Source organism: Panthera leo, chromosome F3 (assembly GCF_018350215.1).
Source record: "Panthera leo isolate Ple1 chromosome F3, P.leo_Ple1_pat1.1, whole genome shotgun sequence".
Lineage (NCBI taxonomy): Eukaryota > Metazoa > Chordata > Mammalia > Carnivora > Felidae > Panthera > Panthera leo.
Window position 1 is genome coordinate 65,734,035 of NC_056696.1, and position 18,278 is coordinate 65,752,312.

At 46.8% G+C, this 18,278-nt stretch overlaps 1 protein-coding gene across 6 annotated transcripts in view; it reads left to right on the forward strand.

Moving 5' to 3' along the window:
* SPTA1 (spectrin alpha, erythrocytic 1) overlaps positions 1 to 18,278 on the forward strand; it is a 64,357-nt gene that overhangs the window by 33,285 nt on the left and 12,794 nt on the right. For all 6 annotated transcript variants that reach the window (XM_042925515.1, XM_042925514.1, XM_042925513.1 and 3 more), the window contains 18 exons: positions 62 to 153; positions 935 to 1,079; positions 1,843 to 2,024; positions 3,992 to 4,091; positions 4,206 to 4,403; positions 5,198 to 5,341; positions 6,181 to 6,284; positions 6,891 to 7,053; positions 7,315 to 7,446; positions 7,947 to 8,084; positions 8,252 to 8,356; positions 9,651 to 9,859; positions 11,236 to 11,356; positions 11,861 to 11,982; positions 12,748 to 12,880; positions 16,027 to 16,125; positions 17,062 to 17,224; positions 17,859 to 17,935. In XM_042925515.1, the coding sequence (XP_042781449.1) occupies positions 62 to 153; positions 935 to 1,079; positions 1,843 to 2,024; positions 3,992 to 4,091; positions 4,206 to 4,403; positions 5,198 to 5,341; positions 6,181 to 6,284; positions 6,891 to 7,053; positions 7,315 to 7,446; positions 7,947 to 8,084; positions 8,252 to 8,356; positions 9,651 to 9,859; positions 11,236 to 11,356; positions 11,861 to 11,982; positions 12,748 to 12,880; positions 16,027 to 16,125; positions 17,062 to 17,224; positions 17,859 to 17,935 (2,427 nt within the window). The remainder of the gene's footprint in view (positions 1 to 61; positions 154 to 934; positions 1,080 to 1,842; positions 2,025 to 3,991; positions 4,092 to 4,205; positions 4,404 to 5,197; positions 5,342 to 6,180; positions 6,285 to 6,890; positions 7,054 to 7,314; positions 7,447 to 7,946; positions 8,085 to 8,251; positions 8,357 to 9,650; positions 9,860 to 11,235; positions 11,357 to 11,860; positions 11,983 to 12,747; positions 12,881 to 16,026; positions 16,126 to 17,061; positions 17,225 to 17,858; positions 17,936 to 18,278) is intronic.

The following is an 18,278-nucleotide window of genomic DNA, read 5'->3' on the forward strand; positions in this document are numbered from 1 at the left end:
GACAGCGCTGAGCGACCTGCGTTAGCTTTCCAGCGGACTCCTGTGTGTCTGCTTCTTTCAGGAGTTGAATAATCGCTGGGACTCCTTGCAGAGGCTTGCAGAAGAGCAGCGACAGCTGCTGGGCAGCGCCCATGCCGTCCAGATGTTTCACAGGTGAGGAGGTACCCCAGAAAGGCCCCCAAGGCTGACGACTGCAGGGGATGCACAGCGGTCAGCACAGGACCCCTGAGACAGAGATAAGAGGGGGTTGGGCGTCTCAGTAGTGGATTCCTTTCTTGGCACGCGGGGTCCTCCCAGACAAGGAACTCTAATTTTCTAGTTCATGGATCCTGGTGCATAATTCGCAGGTTGCATGATAGTTAATGCAACGGGGAGTAGACACAAGAGGTTTAAGTCATTATATTTCTGAACTAGCCGTAGGCAACAGGTTATCACATTGGCTCTGACTATCGATTTGACCATTTTTTACATCTGATTCCAAATCTTTGTCCACACATCCATAGACGAGTAAGCAAACAAACAAACAAAAAAATGGTGACCGAATGCCTTGACCGTGTATACGTGTATTTTTGAGCATGCAGAGGAGAGAAAGGAAAATGCAGACGGGTCTGGCTGCTTAGAAGGACTGAAGGTGGAAAGCCAGGAAGCAGTCAAGGGTGCACTCTGCAGCCAGGCCAGCTGGTGCAGACAGGCTCCACCAGGTGGCGGTGGAATAACCTTGAGAAAATGGCCCCCGTGGGGTTCAGTTTTGCCTATAGAGAATGGGAATGGTAATTGTACCTATGCCTCAGGTATTGGTGGGACAATTCAATGAGCCTACATTCTAGCACATCGGAAAGGGTGACGGGGATGATGGTAGAAATGACTTCCATGGAGCCAGCTGGTCTGCCTGTGGAATCCACTGTCACTCTAGTCTTTTCCTCTCGTGAACCAGAGAAGCAGATGACACGAAGGAGCAGATTGAGAAGAAGCTCCAGGCCCTCAGGGCTGCTGATCCCGGCTCAGACCTGTTCAGCGTTCAGGCCCTTCAGCGGCAGCATGAGGTCTTTGAGAGAGACCTTATGCCTCTGGAAGAGAAGGTGAGGTGTGCGCTCCCAAGGTGTCCCAACGTCCCCCCCTCTCATTTACACCTGTCCGTGCCCTCGTTATTGCTTTCATTCCCCAGTCCCACACTCTTATACTTCTCCTTATCTTACTCCATACTTGCTTTTAGATCTGTCCCTACAGCAGGTGCACCAAAAGGACATGCCCAGGACCATGAACACAGAGGGAAAAGCATATTGCAATGACCTGTACTGTCCAAGTACCTCTGTAGTGGGTTCCAGGTGCCTAGACCATACAGAAGGCCCACAGCCTCAGACAGAGGGGGAACTGGCCACACCCAGGATAGCCTGGGCCAATCATATTCCCGTTCCCTTTGTGAGGAACTGACAGCACGTAATCTCCCTCCACTATAAAAAAAGCCCTGAAACTTGCCAGATGCGCACTGGAATAACACAGGGCATCAATGTGGCTTGGTACTATCGTGCAGAACAAAAAGAGCACAGAAAATGTCCATGTTAAAAAGACCTTCACATTAAAAGTCAGGACCCTTGGGGGCTCCTAACTGATGTTGCCACTGACCAGCAGAGTCACTTAACTGACACCTTCTTATCTTAAAAAGAAGGGTGATAATGTCGAGTTTGACTGCTTCTGGGAGTTATTGTGTGTGCCCAAAGGGTTGGCGTTATTTTATGAAGTAGTAAGATGTTCTTGTACCTCACTGACGTCTATTTGAGGAGTGGACATGGCCAGGGCTCAGAAGTGTTATTTTGCTGAGATTCAGTCCTTGCACCTCCTCAGGTGACCATGTTGAGGGAGACGGCAGAGCGGCTCAGTGAGTCCCACCCAGATGCCGCTGGTGATCTGCAGAACCAGGGAATGGAGCTGAAGGAGACGTGGGATGACCTTCTAGGGTGCACGGAGGACCGTAAGCATGACTTAAATGAGGCCCGGCAATTCTACACATTCCTCAACAAAGCCAGGTAAAGCTCCGGAGGCAGACTATGCCAAGTGGGGTGGGCGGTTTCCATGTTTGGTCTCTACATAGACCTTCTAGGAGCAGTCTGAGTATAGGTGTTCTTCACGGCTGGTTTGGAGGGTATGTCCACATTCAGATCACACCTCTGGCAAGACAAAAAGCTCCAGCTTGGTAGTTCAAGCCATAGGATACCAAAGTTGGAAGGAATGTGACACCATCTAGGTAAATCAAGTAAGCCTAGAGCATGGACGGTATACAGGGAGCTATGTCAGCAGCTGTAGAATATGGATGTTTTATTTCTACTAGAAAGGACAGAGGAGCACAGATAACCATGGTAGAACACAACACAGCCCAAACACGCATCCTAACAAATGCGTGGAACTAGCAAACAAAGGCACGAGGATAGGAAAGGTGTACCATGTTCATGAAGCGGGGGCAGCTGGTGCAGCGGTTCGCATGTCAGAGGGGTCAAGACAAGTATCAAGACATAAGCTTAGACATGTTGAGATAGAATCTTAGAGAATTTCCATCGCCTTGCTAGAGAGTCTAGACGTTATCATAATTGAGCAAATATACACTCTATCTGTGAAACAGTTTCCACATTCTGCCCCATCTCATCAGTCTCCTGGGAGGAGTGTTGGGAATTGAGGATCCAGAAAGTCGTAGACACAATGTAATACTTTTGAAAAAAAAAAAAAGGAGGCAAGTTTTGGTAAATAGTTGCAGTTGCACTTGGCAATCCCCTCTCCAATTCAGGTTCTCTGGAAAGCTGTCATTTTTCATACAATATAAATAAATAGCATCCATAGATGCCCCCCACAATCACATATGTACTCATAGCTCTGTGTATATACAGATTCTGCTCTGACTTCAGATTCCAAGTCAAATGCTGCCTCCTTCTCTTTACGAAATCTTACTCTTCAATATGCAGAAATAATATCCCCCCGTCCAAACAACTCTGACCTGATTCTACTTCTTTATGACCCTTTTGCTTTTCAGGCTGTTTTTGAAAAAATAGGTATTAGCCTCTGTGGTTTGTTTGTTTGTTTGTTTGTTTGTTTTCTTTCAGTCTACAGTGTGAGCTCCTTGGAGACACAAATATGTCTCTTCTGCAATGTTTGGTACTTAATGAGCACCCAGTGAACCCTAGTTGTTTGACTAAGTGAATACATGAGTTTACAAGAGAAAAGACCCTTCTGCCTCAGAGTGGATGTTTGCTGTTTCTCCCACAAGAGGAAGGATGCCCTCTATGTGAAGCTTAATTTGGGCATCACGCAGTGTTGCTAGTCAGGACGTTATTACTTGACATTACTCTCTGGGGTGATGGACTTTAGCTCTCCTTGTGATACCTCTTGACTGCTAGTGGAGTAAGAAATGGGCCCTGGTCTCATCGACAGCATGGAGTGTGTGTGTGTGTGTGTGTGTTTGTGTGTGTGTGTGTGTCTGTGTGCATGCTGGCAGAGCACGTACTAGATCCTTTTAGGAATAAAGTAAAAGCGAAGACATGCCTTCCTTGAGATTCCATAAAAGATTGATCTTTAAACTGAAGAATCCACTTTTTAGGGACAAGAATCATTACGGGTAATGGAATATGTGTCGGTCCAGGGTTCGAGTGTCTGGGTTCCAGTCCAGATGTCTGTTTCGCTCATACTGCATAAGAACATCACTTACATTCTCTAGGCTGGCCTCCTCATCTCCAAACTGACAACAAAACAGTTCCCGGAATCCTGTACAGGATTATTGCAAGACCTGAAAGAGATAATACATGCAAAGACGTTTTCAAACATGGGGGATTGCCATTATTAAGTCAAACAGTGAAAGGGCTGTTTGCAGAGGGCCTACAAAGCAGAGAAAGACAGATGGAAAGTGTTCCTCTAGAAATGTTTTCTAGAGAGGAAAAACCCAAGGACAGGTAGCCCTGTAACAAGCTGCGGGGTCGTCCTATCAATCCCAATATGTCTGTTTCTCTAGGGACCTAGAGAACTGGATGAGTGGCATTGGTGGCATGGTATCATCAGAGGAGCTGGCTGAGGATTTAACTGGCACAGAGATCCTGCTGGAGCGACACTCGGTAGGGGCTACAAAAGCCATAGCCGCCGACCACGTGACCTCCCGACCTTCCCTCATCTTACGACTCTGATGAGATGTCACTGGCGTCACCAGTCTCTTCCGTTTTCCAACACAGGGGCATTATGCTGACATGGAGGCCGAGGCTCCCACCTTCCAGGCCTTAGAGGAATTCGGCGGAGAACTTGTAAGAAGTGGGCACCATGACAGCCCTGAAATTCAAGAAAAGCTTGAAGCGGTCAGGCAAGAGAAAGGTGACTTGGAGAAAGCTTGGGATCGACGCAAGAAGATGCTGCATCAATGTCTGGAGTTGCAGGTAAAGCAAACTTCACACCGTTTAGCAGGAGAGCCTCAGACCATTCCTTCTATGCTAGTGTGCATGGTTACTCCACATGCTCATTTCACCGGACTTACCATCCCATAAGCACAAGGACGTTCCTTGACTATCTGCCCCTGTATTCTCATCATTGTGGTGTTCTCTGCTCTGATCCCTGTTAGAAGAGCCAAACAAAATGGGGGTCAGCTCTTGGCATGGGATGGGGTGATTATTATTATAATGTATTCATTGATTGAGAGTTTGGTTGATGATTCTTATTCTTACGCTACTGTGTGCGAAACCCTGGAAACAGAAAGATTAGTAAGATAACGTCCCTTTTCTTAAACAGTGAAATTAGACATGTAGACAGCCGATTCTAGCACAGTAAGATGATTCTTAATAAAACAAAATGTATGAATATTTTGAGGCTGAAGAAGAGGGAGTGATTATAGCCAGTGAGGGAATGTACGAGAGGGTCATTGACGACCGTGAGGGTAGTGTTTATGACAGTCTGAAAGAAATAACCAGCCAGCATCCACCAGACACACCATATGGGAAACCTCACCCTGAGAATGGAGCCTATATAAATATACACTATAGCTTATTTGAAAACATAAGATGTGGTTTCAGGGAAGAGTGAAATGTCCAGTATAGGTAAGATTCATGGTATGAATGTTTCTTGGGAGACTATAAGCACCCCTTACGGCATCTCTTATATCAGTGTCGTAGGAGAGGGATAGATTCTGTCCTTGGCGCCCTGAATTAAATATAACCTCTACTTTAATTCCCCGTAGTTGTTCCATGGGAGCTGTGATCAGGCCGAGAGCTGGATGATGGCACGAGAGAATTTCCTGAGGTCAGAGGGAGCGGGCCCCTTAGACAGTCTGGAGGCCTTGATGAAGAAACGGGATGATTTGGAGAAAGCAATCAATGCCCAGGTAATAACAACCAATCTAAGAGTTCCAATAATAAATGTTAGTAATAATATCAGAAATACCAATACATACATGTCGTTTCATGCTTTGGAAATATTTTTTTATGAAATTTATTGTCCAATTGGTTTCCATACAACAGCCAGTGCTCATCCCAGCAGATGCCTTCCTCAATGCCCATCCCCCACCCTCCCCTCCCTCCCACCCTTCCCCCATCAACCCTCAGTTTATTCAGTTTTTAAGAGTCTCTTATGATTTGACTCCCTCCCTCTCTAACTTTTTTTTTTCCTTCCCCTCCCTCATGGTCTTCTGTTAAGTTTCTCGGGATCCACATAAGAGTGAAACGTATCATGTCTGTCTTTCTCTGTATGACTTATTTCTTTAGAAATATTTTAATTCCCGTTTGCTTCTTACAGAAACCTATGAGGTAGATAGGGCAACTTGATACCGTGGCTTAGTCTTACCCAGGTCACACACGACATCGGAACGTCTTACTGCCAGCCCGGCCTTTTAAAACCTAACTTTTAGCATTGGAAGTGACTTTAAGTACTGTTTACCCCAACATCTCAGCCAATGCAGGACTCACTTTCTACGATGGCCATGGGAGGAGTCTGTTCTTTAAGGGAGCTCAGTACTAAAGAGCCCATCTTAGTGTCATTCGTAATGTTTGTCTTCCTGTTGAGTTTAAATCCACCTTCGTGGCAGTCATGTACCCTCTGGCTCTGGTTCCCCCCCACCGTGTGAAGCCACAGAGGGTGTCTCTGTTCTTTTCTAGGAAGGAGTCTGTGATTGCCCCGGAGGTCTAATCTCTAGGCATCTGGGCTTTTTTCTTCTCCTCTGTCCAGGACAAGAAGACCACGGAGCTAGGTAATGTTGCGGAGCGGCTCATTGCTGATGACCACTATGCCAAGGAAGAGATTGCTGCTCGGTTACAACGGGTGCTGGACAGGTCAGGCCTGAGCAAGTGTTTTGTGAGCTAAGGAAAATGGAACGAAGGGACCTCTTGGCTAGCATGGAGGATGGGGGTCACACTCTGAGTCCTTCTCATTTCTAAATGCCTGAAACTGTCTTGACACTTGGAAGCCTTTCTGATCGAGAGTCACAGAATTAAAGTCATGGAAGGTAACTTAAAACAAAAAAAATTACCTGATTTAACCACTGTATCTCATATTTGAAAATAATGAGATTCTGTGACAACTAAGCCTATCAATATAATAAAACGGGTAATATATAATAATATATGACCTTTGAAAATGAGGTCAATGGCCGAGCTGAGCAGGTGGAGGGAGTCCTCAACTTGGGGAACTCTTCTGATGGAGTGGCAGGCATGTGATGGCAGTGAAGAAAGCATGAAGGTAAGGGTTCTGCTCAGGATGGTGGGGGCCAAAAGGCACCTGAGGAGAAGTCTCTTCCTCCTTCAGTCTATAAATAATGAAAGGAGAAGGCACAGTTTGGCAAATGGCAAGATCAGTGGGTATGGCATCAAAGCTTGATATCACTTGGGCATTTGCCCTCGAGGGTCGAGGGCAGAGAGCGACCTAGCCTCCTCCTCCAGATGGAAGGCTCTCAAAGAACTACTGGTTGCTGAGCAGACAAAACTTGGTGACTATGCTGACCTCAAACAATTCTACCGCGACCTCGAGGATCTGGAGGAATGGATCGGCGAGATGCTGCCCACGGCCTGTGATGAATCCTACAAAGATCCCACCAACATTCAGGCAAGTTCGAAATGGGAATCTTGGAAAACTCTGGCATCCCCAGATTTCTGGATGCAGGGTATCTCCCTAACACTCAACTCTTCCTAATGGTTGAGATCCCTGCCCTGCCCTCAGGGGCATCTGAGTCTAACGTGAAGGGGTGAGTCCTTCAGAAGTCACCACCTTAGTTATGACGGCGCATTCACTCTTTTCTTTTACCCAGAATGTATCTATCTCACTCCCCTAGATTCCAGGGTGATTTAGTTTCTGATTTCCTTTCAGAGGAAATACCTGAAGCACAAGGCCTTTGAAAATGAGGTCAACGGCCGAACTGAGCAGGTGAAGGGAGTCCTCACCTTGGGGAACTCTCTGATTGAGCGGCAGGCATGTGATGGCAATGAAGAAACCGTGAGGGTAAGGGTTCTGCTCAGGATGGTTTGGGCTAAAAGGCACATGAGGAGAAGCCTCTTCCCGCTTCAGAGTTTCTGTGGGTAGGAATGTGGAGCGTGTTCTGTGGTTACCGGTCTTCCCTCCGCTGCCACACAAAAGAAGTGAGAAAACCGTGAGGCTCAGACCTTACCACTTTCATCAAAGCCAGGACCTAGGGCTCCGAGAAAGCCTCAGACTTAATGCCCAAGTGATATCGTGCTGGCTTAGCGTCTTCTATCCTTCCTGCCGAGGGTTTTGCCACTTAGGCATCAGTCTGTGGGAGCAACCCAGGGCCCTTTCTTCAGACTTCCTCCCAGCACCTGCTGTTCTTTACCCAGATTGAGCACGACTGGCTTAAAATGGCCCTCCAGTGCCGGCCGACTTTGGCTAAGCCCTAACTCCTAGCCCCCTACCGAAGCCTTCCACATTGTCACAGGACTCAGGATCCTAAAGACCATAGTAACCCCCAGATTTCTTTGGGTCAGAAACAACTTCAGGAAATGCAGAGACAGTGGGACTACCTGCTTGAGAAAACAGCTGACAAAGGACAGAAGCTCGATGAGGCGAGTCGCCAACAGAGGTTCAACACAAGCATCCAGGACTTTAAGTTCTGGCTCTCAGAGGTAATTGCACCTGGAAGGGCGGGGGCACGGGAGCTTAGTAAATGTTGCCAGTTAAATGGATTTAACTTGACTCTCTTGGGGAAAGTTGGGGGACATGGTTGCTAATGTTGTTCTCCCTAAGGACAGGCTTCATCTGGAAGCTTCGCTGCATATCCCTTTATTTCCAGGCAGAGACACTGCTGGCCATGAAAGATCAGGCCAGGGATTTGGCTTCAGCCGGAAACTTGCTCAAGAAACATCAGCTGTTGGAAACGGAGATGTCGGCCCGAGAGGTAGGTGGTGTTGGAATCTCAGTCCTGTTGGCTGAATGCAAATGCTTCTGGCTTTCTTCCCTCATCTCAGGAGGCCGTTGGGGAACGCTTTCTTGGCAAACCTGACCAAAACTGACTAGTGTCCTCAGCCAGCAGTCGTTACCGTCAGGTCAAATTCATGAGCTGCAGAGCTGTGGCAATGATCACTGCTAACCAATTATCATGAAACTGTAGATTCTAAGGCTCCAGAAAGAGGGGCCTAAAGTTATCGTGTCTACCTTTGAACGATGCACGCATATAAACTCACTATCTTCCAAAGCTCATATTCGATCTGTCTTGGAAAGAAACTGCAAGTTTATTTTACATAATTACAGAGGGCAAAAAGATGAGAAGGGGACATCAGGTGCAATGAAGTTGAATTAAATATGCACTCTGGAATTTCCATGGAGAATTCCAGTGCATTCCAGTATCAAGCAGATATGTGTCTTGGGAGCAACGATCAACAGGTTGGCAGGTATTAATTTCATACTGAAGAATTTAAAAAAATTTTGTTAATGTTTATTTATTTTTGAAGGAGAGAGAGACAGGGCGTGGAGGGGGAGGGGCAGAGAGAGAGAGAGAGAGAGAGAGAGATTGAATCCAAAAGGGGCTTCAGGCTCTGAGTTGTCAGCACAGACCCCAACGTGGGGCTCAAACCCACGGACTGTGAGATCAGGACCTGAGCCGATGTCGGAAGCTTGGCCGACTGAGCCACCAGGACACTGCTCATACTGAAGAATTTTATATTATCGATTTTATTTCGCGGCAGAGATATGCACAGGAAGGGCAAGAAGTCAAATGCTTTCTAAGTTCAGATCTTTAGGACTCGATGATATTCCCCCACGACATCGACATCGCTAGAAGGGCAGAAAAACAGGCAGAACAGGCTGGGTGTGTTCCCAATGTGGCCAGCCTAGGGACTTTATGGTCGCGTAGCTGTTCTTGAATACTCCTATGGATCCATCTGCCAAATCCAGGACTACCGTGAAGAGGACAGTCCTCTTTGGAGACACACTTACTCACACTCATTTGCCAGTTGGGGAGAGGAGGAAAATGCAAAGCAGAACACCAGCAGGCAAAACGTACGGTTTAAGGAATATAGTCTTGTTACTGTCTTTACCCTTATTCCATCTGAGTTAAAAGGGCGTATCATCAAATTATCTTCGAAAGCAATCTGTTCCACCCAGTCCTCGAACACGAACCAGTGGTAGTTGAAATCCAGAATGTACTCAAAGCCTGTGGGGTTCCGTTCACTGAGCACCCCTGCACTTTCTAGGATGCTCTCAAGGACCTGAATGAATCAGCAACTCGTCTGCTCTCCAGTGGGACTTTCAATGTTGACCAGATTGTGGAGCAAAGGGATAATGTCAATGAACGCTTCCTGAATGTCCGGAACTTAGCGGCTGCACACCACGAGACGCTGAAAGAGGCCTATGCCTTGTTCCAGTTCTTCCAGGATCTAGACGATGAGGAATCGTGGATAGAGTATGTACTACCAACTCACACTGTGTGAATGATCCAGGAGAATAGATGATCTGTTAAACAGGTTCCCATTTGCTGCTGAAATGAAACGCGTCATTGTTTCTCAAAGTTGATAGCACTTCTTAATCATGTCTGCCTTAGCCTAAATTTAACACTGGTTTTCTTTTTCTCAAATTCCCTCACTGGATGCAGGCAGAAGGAGGCAGGCTTGGAGAAGTAGGGAGCAATTCACGTACACTCTGGGAACAAAATTAAGAAACCTTGTGTGTTTGTTCTAGAGGGTTCACAGTGTGTGCGATGTCAGAATGAGACAGCTGGGCCTTTACAGCTTACTCAGCTGGCGACATCCTTGTCCTTATTCCCCGTTTATCCTGTGACTCGAAGGTGCCACTGAACTGGACACAGGACCTGCCATGGGTTCGTTACTAATTCTGCTTTCGTTGTAAAAAGTACACTTGGGGAAATCTTAGTAAATCAAATTATTTTCCCAACTTCCCATTTAACCTGCCTCCTCGTGCTCCTCTCGTACAAACCTGTTGATTCTCACTAGTAATCAATGACTTAGAGGGAAGTGTTGTATATAGGGCAGCATGGAGGACATCTTAGAAAGCTTTAGAAGCAATGAGATAATATGATCTTGTCTACGTAGCCCTGTCTTGTGCTTTGTGGCGATGTTCAAACATTGTTCACTTGGAAGCAACCCAACTGCCATGACTCCTATGGTATCAACTTTTTACACCCATTCTACCTAAGTTCACTATTGATATTAGTAGACAAAAATAATAAAGCCATGAAAGTCATGTATGTGCATGGCTTCATTGATATGTGTGTATTAATGTTTTTGAAAACCAATCATTAGCGTATGTTCTTGAGCAAAGAAGAAAAGGTGTGCCAGTAGGCAGGCAAGGGAATGAAAGGGAAGGCTCTTACAGCTGTGGGTACAGTGGGGATCAGTATGTTATTTTTTTAATGTTTATTTACTTGTTTTGAGAGACAGCACACAAGCGGGGAGAGGGGAGAGAGAGAGAGAGAGAGAGAGAGAGAGAGAGAGAGAGAGAGGATCCCAAGCAGACTCTGCCCTGTCAGCACAGAGTCAGATGCTTGATCTCACGAACCATGAGATCATGACCTGAGCCGAAATCAAGAGAGTCAGACACTTAACCAACCGAGCCCCCCAGGTGCCCCCAGTATGTTACTTTCCTTGGTGTTTGGATTAAGTCGGGAGCTTGGCAGAAAGCCTCCGGCACCAAATACCTTTGTGGCTACCGGAATTTACCACCTCCTCACCCCCCAGCCACACACCCACTCTTAGAAAACCCTCGCTCTCGGATGGCCTCACACGTCTAAACTGCATTTGGGGTTTCCTTCCTTGGTCCCAGGGAGAAGTTGTTACAAGTGAGCTCCCAGGACTACGGCAGGGACCTGCAGGGCGTTCAGAACCTGCTGAGGAAGCACAAGCGCCTGGCAGGGGAGCTGCAGGCACACGAACCCACCATCCAGGTAGGAAGAGTGGAGGCGATCTCAAGCCCTCCCTCGTGCCGCAGACAAGCGGGGTGAGGCTGCCTCACGCGGAGGTGGCCTGCGGGCACACAGAGAGCTGGGCATGGAGTTCACAGGTGTTCTTCCCTCCTCTGCCTGTTGCCCCCTAGGGACAGAAGGGGTCTGTGCGGAGACCCATGTTTTCCCCTGGAAGGGGCACTTTCAACACCCCAGGCACTGTTGCTGGCGTTAGGATGCAGGCTGGGACCTCTGGGAAAACTGTACTTGAGCCGAGCCATAAGGGAAGGAGACAAGTCTGGGTCTGGCTCGGCAGCAGGGTCACCCTGCGACCGTGAATAATCCAGAAAGCGGGTCATGGAGTGTAGCCTGGTGCGAGCACTGGAGATTGTAAATGATGTGGAGGGTCGGAAGGGCTGGGTACCTTGTTGGGGGGAATGATGACTAAATGGAGACAGAGGGAGAGAGAGACCGTGGAGTAGTGTGACATGGGGGTATGCCCTTCAGAATATTCTGGATGCGGCAGAGAGGCTGGGAGACAAGGCTGCTGTGGGGCGAGAGGAGATCCAGGAGCGCCTGACTCATCTTTTTCAACAATGGGAGAAGCTCAAAGAGTTGGCCAGCACGCGGTGAGTTGGGGATCGGACAGAGGCCGTTGTCTTCCTGGATTGTTGGTATTGGGCTTAGCATTGGCTGCTCTCCCCAGCCCCCCGTCTCTATTGATCTTCAAAGTCCCTGTCCAGATGTCAGTGTTCCACTCAGCTTGCCCCCTTTTGCCCCCGGGGAAGAGGCCAGGCGGCTGCCACCGCCACGGCCTCGCCACCCGCCGGCTCCTGCGCTCACGGCTATCGTGGTTGTCCCCACATGCCAGCCATCCTTCTCACCGGGCCGTGGCCCCCGGGTCTGTTTTACTTTGTATGACCCACCCCGCTCCCAGGCTTGGCGCTTTGTGCAGCCCCTAGGAAGCAAAGAACGAGGGGTAGATTTCCTCCCTTGTAGCCAGATGGCCAAAGCAAATAATTTCTGCCTATAATTCCATACCTGTTGGCGGTAAGAAGATGTGTCTTGCTGGGGAGTAGAAGGAAACATCTAGCTTTTTGAGGTGTCTTCACTATATAAGAGGCAGCACACAGAATAGAAAGAGACCTTAGCTCACTGGCGCTGTTCTCCAGCTGGGCACTCGTGTTTGGACGAGGCTCCCTCCCAGCAGCAAAGACTCCCAGGGAGCAGGAGATGCCACAGAACAGGACCTCTGGGGTCAGGGCCTCCCCCTGTTCACAGGAGCTCAGATCAGATTGTCCTGTGCGTCTGCCTCGTGCGGCTGTGCTGCTCAGTATAGTCCCCCGCGTGCTGACTTCTCCCCATCCTCACTGGGGTTCACTGCCCTGTTGCAGAGGGCTCCGACTGGAAGAATCCCTAGAATACCTGAAGTTCATGGAGAATGCTGAGGAGGAAGAAGCTTGGATCAGTGAAAAGGAAGCTATGGTTGCCCGAGGGGGTTCTGGGGACACACTGGCCACTACTCAGGTGAGTAGTGGAAACATTCTCATGCCTGGCCACTGGTTGCAATTTCCAGAAAATCAAATTTTAGAAGGGCGACCTGGCAGGTAGACTAGTTCTATAATTTAGAGACACCCTTGTGAATACAGTATTGAGTTTTCCAATCAAGAAATGACCAAGTGGTCCATGTGATCTTGAGTTAAGATGGAGTTTTAGAGCTTTTGAGAAGGTGATCATAAGATAATGATATTCTTGGGACCTTGAGGTCTCCGCCTAGTAGCCTTAAAACTTAGGGATTTACCGAGAAGTCTCTGTGGAGATTCATTCACTCTTACGTGATGACATAAGGGAAGGCTCACACTGGCGATGGAAAACTTAAAACCTGCATGTGGCATGAAATCCCCACCACTAACTCCTCTCGTTTGAAACGTCTTCTGGGACATGTGCACACACTGCACATGTATGAGTGGTTTAAGCTTTCGTATCAAACATTCCCAAGGCTTTGCTTTTTAAAATCAAACCTTACGTTTGGGGAACTGTAGGTACCCGTGCAGTTGTAAGAAGTAATACAGAGAGGTCCTATGGGCACTTTACTCAGTTTCCTCCCGTGGTAACACCTGCCGGCACTTCGACACTGACAGAGTCAAGAGGCAGCACGTCACCGTCACCATCTTGCAGAACACCCTCCTCCCTCTGCCCCCCTTAACCCCAGGCAACCCCTAATCTACTCTACGCCTCTGTAATTTTGGACGTATGAAGAATGTTGCATAGATGAACTCATACAGTCCGTAACTTTGGGCAGTTGGCCTCTCGCACAGCGTCGTTCCCTGGTGACTCGCTCAGCTTGTGTGTGACAACAGTTCATTCAGTGCTATTGCCGGGTGGCATGTCATGGCGTGGATGTCACCTGTTGAAGGGTGTCTGGGTCGTTTCCACTTTGGAGCTGTTACGAGTAAAGCTGCTATCGATATCCATGCAGAGGCTTCCATGTAAACGTGAGTCTTCCTTCCTTGGGCATAAATGTCCAGGAATCGAATTGCTGTAGGATCACTGCATATTTGGTTCTGTAAAAAAAAGTATATATGCATAAAACTATAAAAGTGTTCAACTGTTTCCAGAGCGGCCGTACCTTCTTACCCACTCGCTGGCAGCGTGTGAGTGATGGTGCCTTCCAGCACATTCTTGCCAAGATTTGGTACCGTCACCATTTTTATTTTACACAATCTGATAGGAGTGTGGTGTATCTCCTTGTGGTTTCAATATTCATTTCCCTGATGGCTAGTTTTTTGTGTGCTTATTTGCTGCCTTATTTTCTTCAGCGTAATGTTTGTTTGCTTTAACTGTTGACCTTCTGTGCTTCTGTGTCAAAAATACAAATGTTTGGCCTCGCCCAAGATCATGAAAAGCCGCTATGTCTTTTTCTAGAACTTTAGAGATTTACGTGTTCATTTTAGGTCCATTAGCTGTTTTGAGTTCACTGTCGTCTGAGATGAGGCATCGGGCGCGGTTCATCTTTGTGCCTGTGACTGTCCAGTGGCTCTTTGTTCCGCAGGTGTCCCTCCCGGCCAGCCTGTCACTTTCACGCCCACTCATGCTGTTCTATTTGAAGTGCGGCTTTTGTAGACCACATATAGCTGGGTCACATTTTTAAAGCCATTCAGCCAATCTTGATCTTTCGATAGGTACACTTAGACCATCACATTCAAAGACTCGTTTTAATGAAAAGTCTTTGCAGTAACATACAAATTCCAGGAATAGATTTTTATGCGGATTTATTGCTAATAATCTTCACCATTACCTTAAGATGCCTATCCACCTAGCCTTTCTGTGTCATCTTTTATCAAGAGAACAATTGGTCCTCTGAGTTTGGGGGTTCTTGGACCCGCATAGATTGGCAAATATAAGAAAAGAGAGTTGCCTACCTGTCGTTGGATTTAGATTTCCTGCCCCCAATCTCATATTCTCTCTTTGTTTAACATGTGAGGAGAAGAGAAGATATTTCTGATCAACTTCTTACAACTACAAGAACCATAAAAGATATATTTAAAGTTAGGTTTTAAGCTTTGGCCTTATCAACTTTTAACACAACATTGAGGAGGCTACTTAGGACTTAGGAATGTATTTGAAGGAGGGACACCTAGACTTTATTTAAAGGAAGCATGAATTAGATGTGAGGCACCTGAGCTGTCCAGAGGGTCCAAGGGGAAACACAGAAAAGAGATTGGAAACAGAAGGAGATGGGGTTAAAGAGACTTTATTTCATATATTGTGTGTACATAAAACACGGCTAAATCAGTCTATCTTATATTATGGATCCGTATCCAATCTCCATGTACAGTTTCTGCATAAAGATGAAATATACAGTCATCCAATATCATGCAGTGCATCTTGTATTTAAAGAAATAACCGTGCCTAAGAACACCTTATATCCTGAAATTCTTTTGTTTGCAAAATGTGGCAGTTAAAAAGCGTGTTAGTCACACAAAATCCATTTCTTCCTGTTGGCCCAGCCTAGTATGTGGTATAGAAGGAAAAGTGGGCAGGTGCTTTGGGGACAGGACCAGGAGGAGGCAGCCGAGCCAGCCCAGGCCCTCGTGGATGGAGGGTGGTGGTGGGCAGGGCTGCCTTGTCTGGAAAACACTCGGGAGAATACAAAGAAGGAGGAGACTCACTGCTTCTGGGCTTTGTCCACACTCCTTTCCCCATCCTACCAGCAGCAGTTAGACCCAGAGAAGTTCAAGACTGAGATTCAAAACAGCTCAGGGCCTTCTTTACCTGCCTTTATGTCCACTCTTAGTATAGGATGACACTTATTCTTTTTCTGTGAGATACAACATTTCATGGAATTATGTACATTTCAAAATGGAGGAATCCGCGTGTATTACCTTGACCAACACTCTCATTCCAAAGTCCAGAAAAACCTACGTTCACCCTAGTAAGTTAGAAACAGTGTCACTGTCTTCTTTTACTTCTTTCTTTTCTGGTAGGATTGCCCTTTTTGGCAAGTGGAGAGCTTTAGGGGAGGCATTTAGTGGCACTGTGTAGGAAAAAGTGGACGCCCCCCCTAGCGTAGCCAAATCGTTCCTGTGAGTTGCATCAACGGGAGTCAGAATATGGGTGGGTTAGACTGTCCAGGCTTGGATTTGTCGATTCTCACGGACTCATTTCCACAGAGCTTGCTAAAGAAGCACGAAGCATTGGAAAATGACTTTGCTGTCCATGAGACCCGACTGCAAGATGTGTGTGCTCAAGGAGAAGATATTTTAAATAAGGTGAGTACTTCAGGGATTCCAGGCCAAGATCCTTTTCCAAAAGGGATTGGTCCAAATACAGAATCACGAGCAGTGCTAAAACCATACACTGAATTTTATTTTATTTTATTTTTTTAATATTTTTACGTTTATTTATTTTTGATAGAGAGAGACAGAGCACAAGTCGGGGAGGGACAGAGAGAGAGGGAGACACAGAATCCAAAGCAGGCTCCAGGCTCCGAGCTGTCAGCACAGAGCCCGATGTGGGGCTCAAACTCCCAAACGATGAGATCATGACATGAGCCCAAGTCGGACGCCCAACCGACTGAGCCACCCAGGCACCCCCACACATTGAATTTTAATAATCTCTTCGTAGCTATCTTATTTTTGTTCTGAGCACATAATTATCTGTTCAGTCACTGTTTTTTGGAAATTCTTTTTTTCTAGTTCTTACAGGCATATCTCTCAGATTTCCTTAAATCCTCTGTTGACCCTCTTACTCACTGTAAGACATTTATAAACATCTTATCGCGTGCTTTGGTTATAGAGTATTGTAAAAACATAAAGAAGTTCTTTGTGCGCCTTTAGGGAAGAGGACCACACTGAAAGCCCTTTGTAATTTGAGAATCATTCTTTGGTACAAATGCTTGTTTTTATAAACTCTCACTGATCTAAGTACTATACAAAGATCCTTAAACAGAGGGGACTCCGGCTAAGAAAGTCACACTCATGTGGCCCCACACGAGAAGATCTCCTAAATGCTAGAGTGGAAGTAACCATCCCGGCACGGATGAAAAATACAATAACACGATAACTGCAGTCGACCCAGAGGAGAATAGTTACGTATTTGTAATGAGAGAGATGCCACCTTTTTATCAGACTGAAGAATTCAACTTCTAGCCATGGACACCCACCAATGTGTATCTGTTCCTTCTCTTCTCCATCTTGGTGTCTCAGGAGAAAAGTCAGCGCACGGAGAAGGTAGCCACCAAGATACAGACTCTGACCGAAAAGATCCCTTCTCTGGCTAAGGCGATGGCTGCTTGGAAGTTGCAATTGGAAGATGATTATGACTTTCAGCAGTTCAGCTGGAAGGCTGATGTGGTGGAGGCCTGGATAGGTATGGCATGTGAAGGCCAAGGTCCTTGGGTGTGAGAAATGCTGGTAAATTCCATCGGTAGAAAGATTCTGCGGTTTTCTCGCTTCTGGTGAGAAAAGAGATGCTCCCTCATCACTCACTCCTACCCTTTCTGGACATAGTTACACTCACATGTGCATACACACACACACACACACACACACACACACACACACACACATTCATCCCCCCCCCCCCCCACACACACACACACAAACATGCTGAGGGGTGACTGAGGACCAGAATTCCATAAAACACATTTTTGGGGAATTGGTGATTTCGCATGTGCTATTCAGAAGGGCAGAGCTATAGCAGAACATTCTAAAAAAAAATAGCGTGTTTGATTGTTTTTAACTCATGCCTGATCTGCAATTTTCCTTTGTTTTCCAAACCACCCAGAAGTGTTGGTCCCAGCTCAGCTTCAGTCAGGGCTGCACTGCGTAAGTCCAGAGAGACCACCCATCAGCCCCCCACTGCTCCCATATTCCAATAAATGACTCACTCCGGGAGTCAGGAGGTTGTCTAATGGCTTGTAGGGAATATTCCTTTTCTCCTTACCAAAGCTGATTCAGGAGCAACCGTGTTTCCCCTCTAATTAATCGTCTTTGCTCTCTAGCTGACAAGGAAGCAAGTCTGAAGACCAATGGCAATGATACAGACCTCGCTGCATCACTTGCTCTCCTGGCAAAGCAGGTAAGGACAGGGCTGCTCGTGGACAGGTGCCCATGGTGACCACAGCCCACGTGCACGGAAGCTGAACACTAGGATTATTCCATTCCCAAATTCTGTGGTTTTACTGTCTGTAGGACCTGCAATATTGTTCCTCTTTTTCTTCCCCATATGCATAACTTGCTAGTTTTTTTTCTCTCTCTCCCTCGCCTCAGTCTTGCTGCTGCTGGGTGTGCATCATTTTTATCAGAAAACCAACTTTAGGGTTTTTTTTTTTATTGTTCTCTGTTATATCTTTGGATATTATCCCACTCATACCTTTTTATATTTTTCTCATTTTCTTTTTCTTTCCTTGGGATTAACTTCT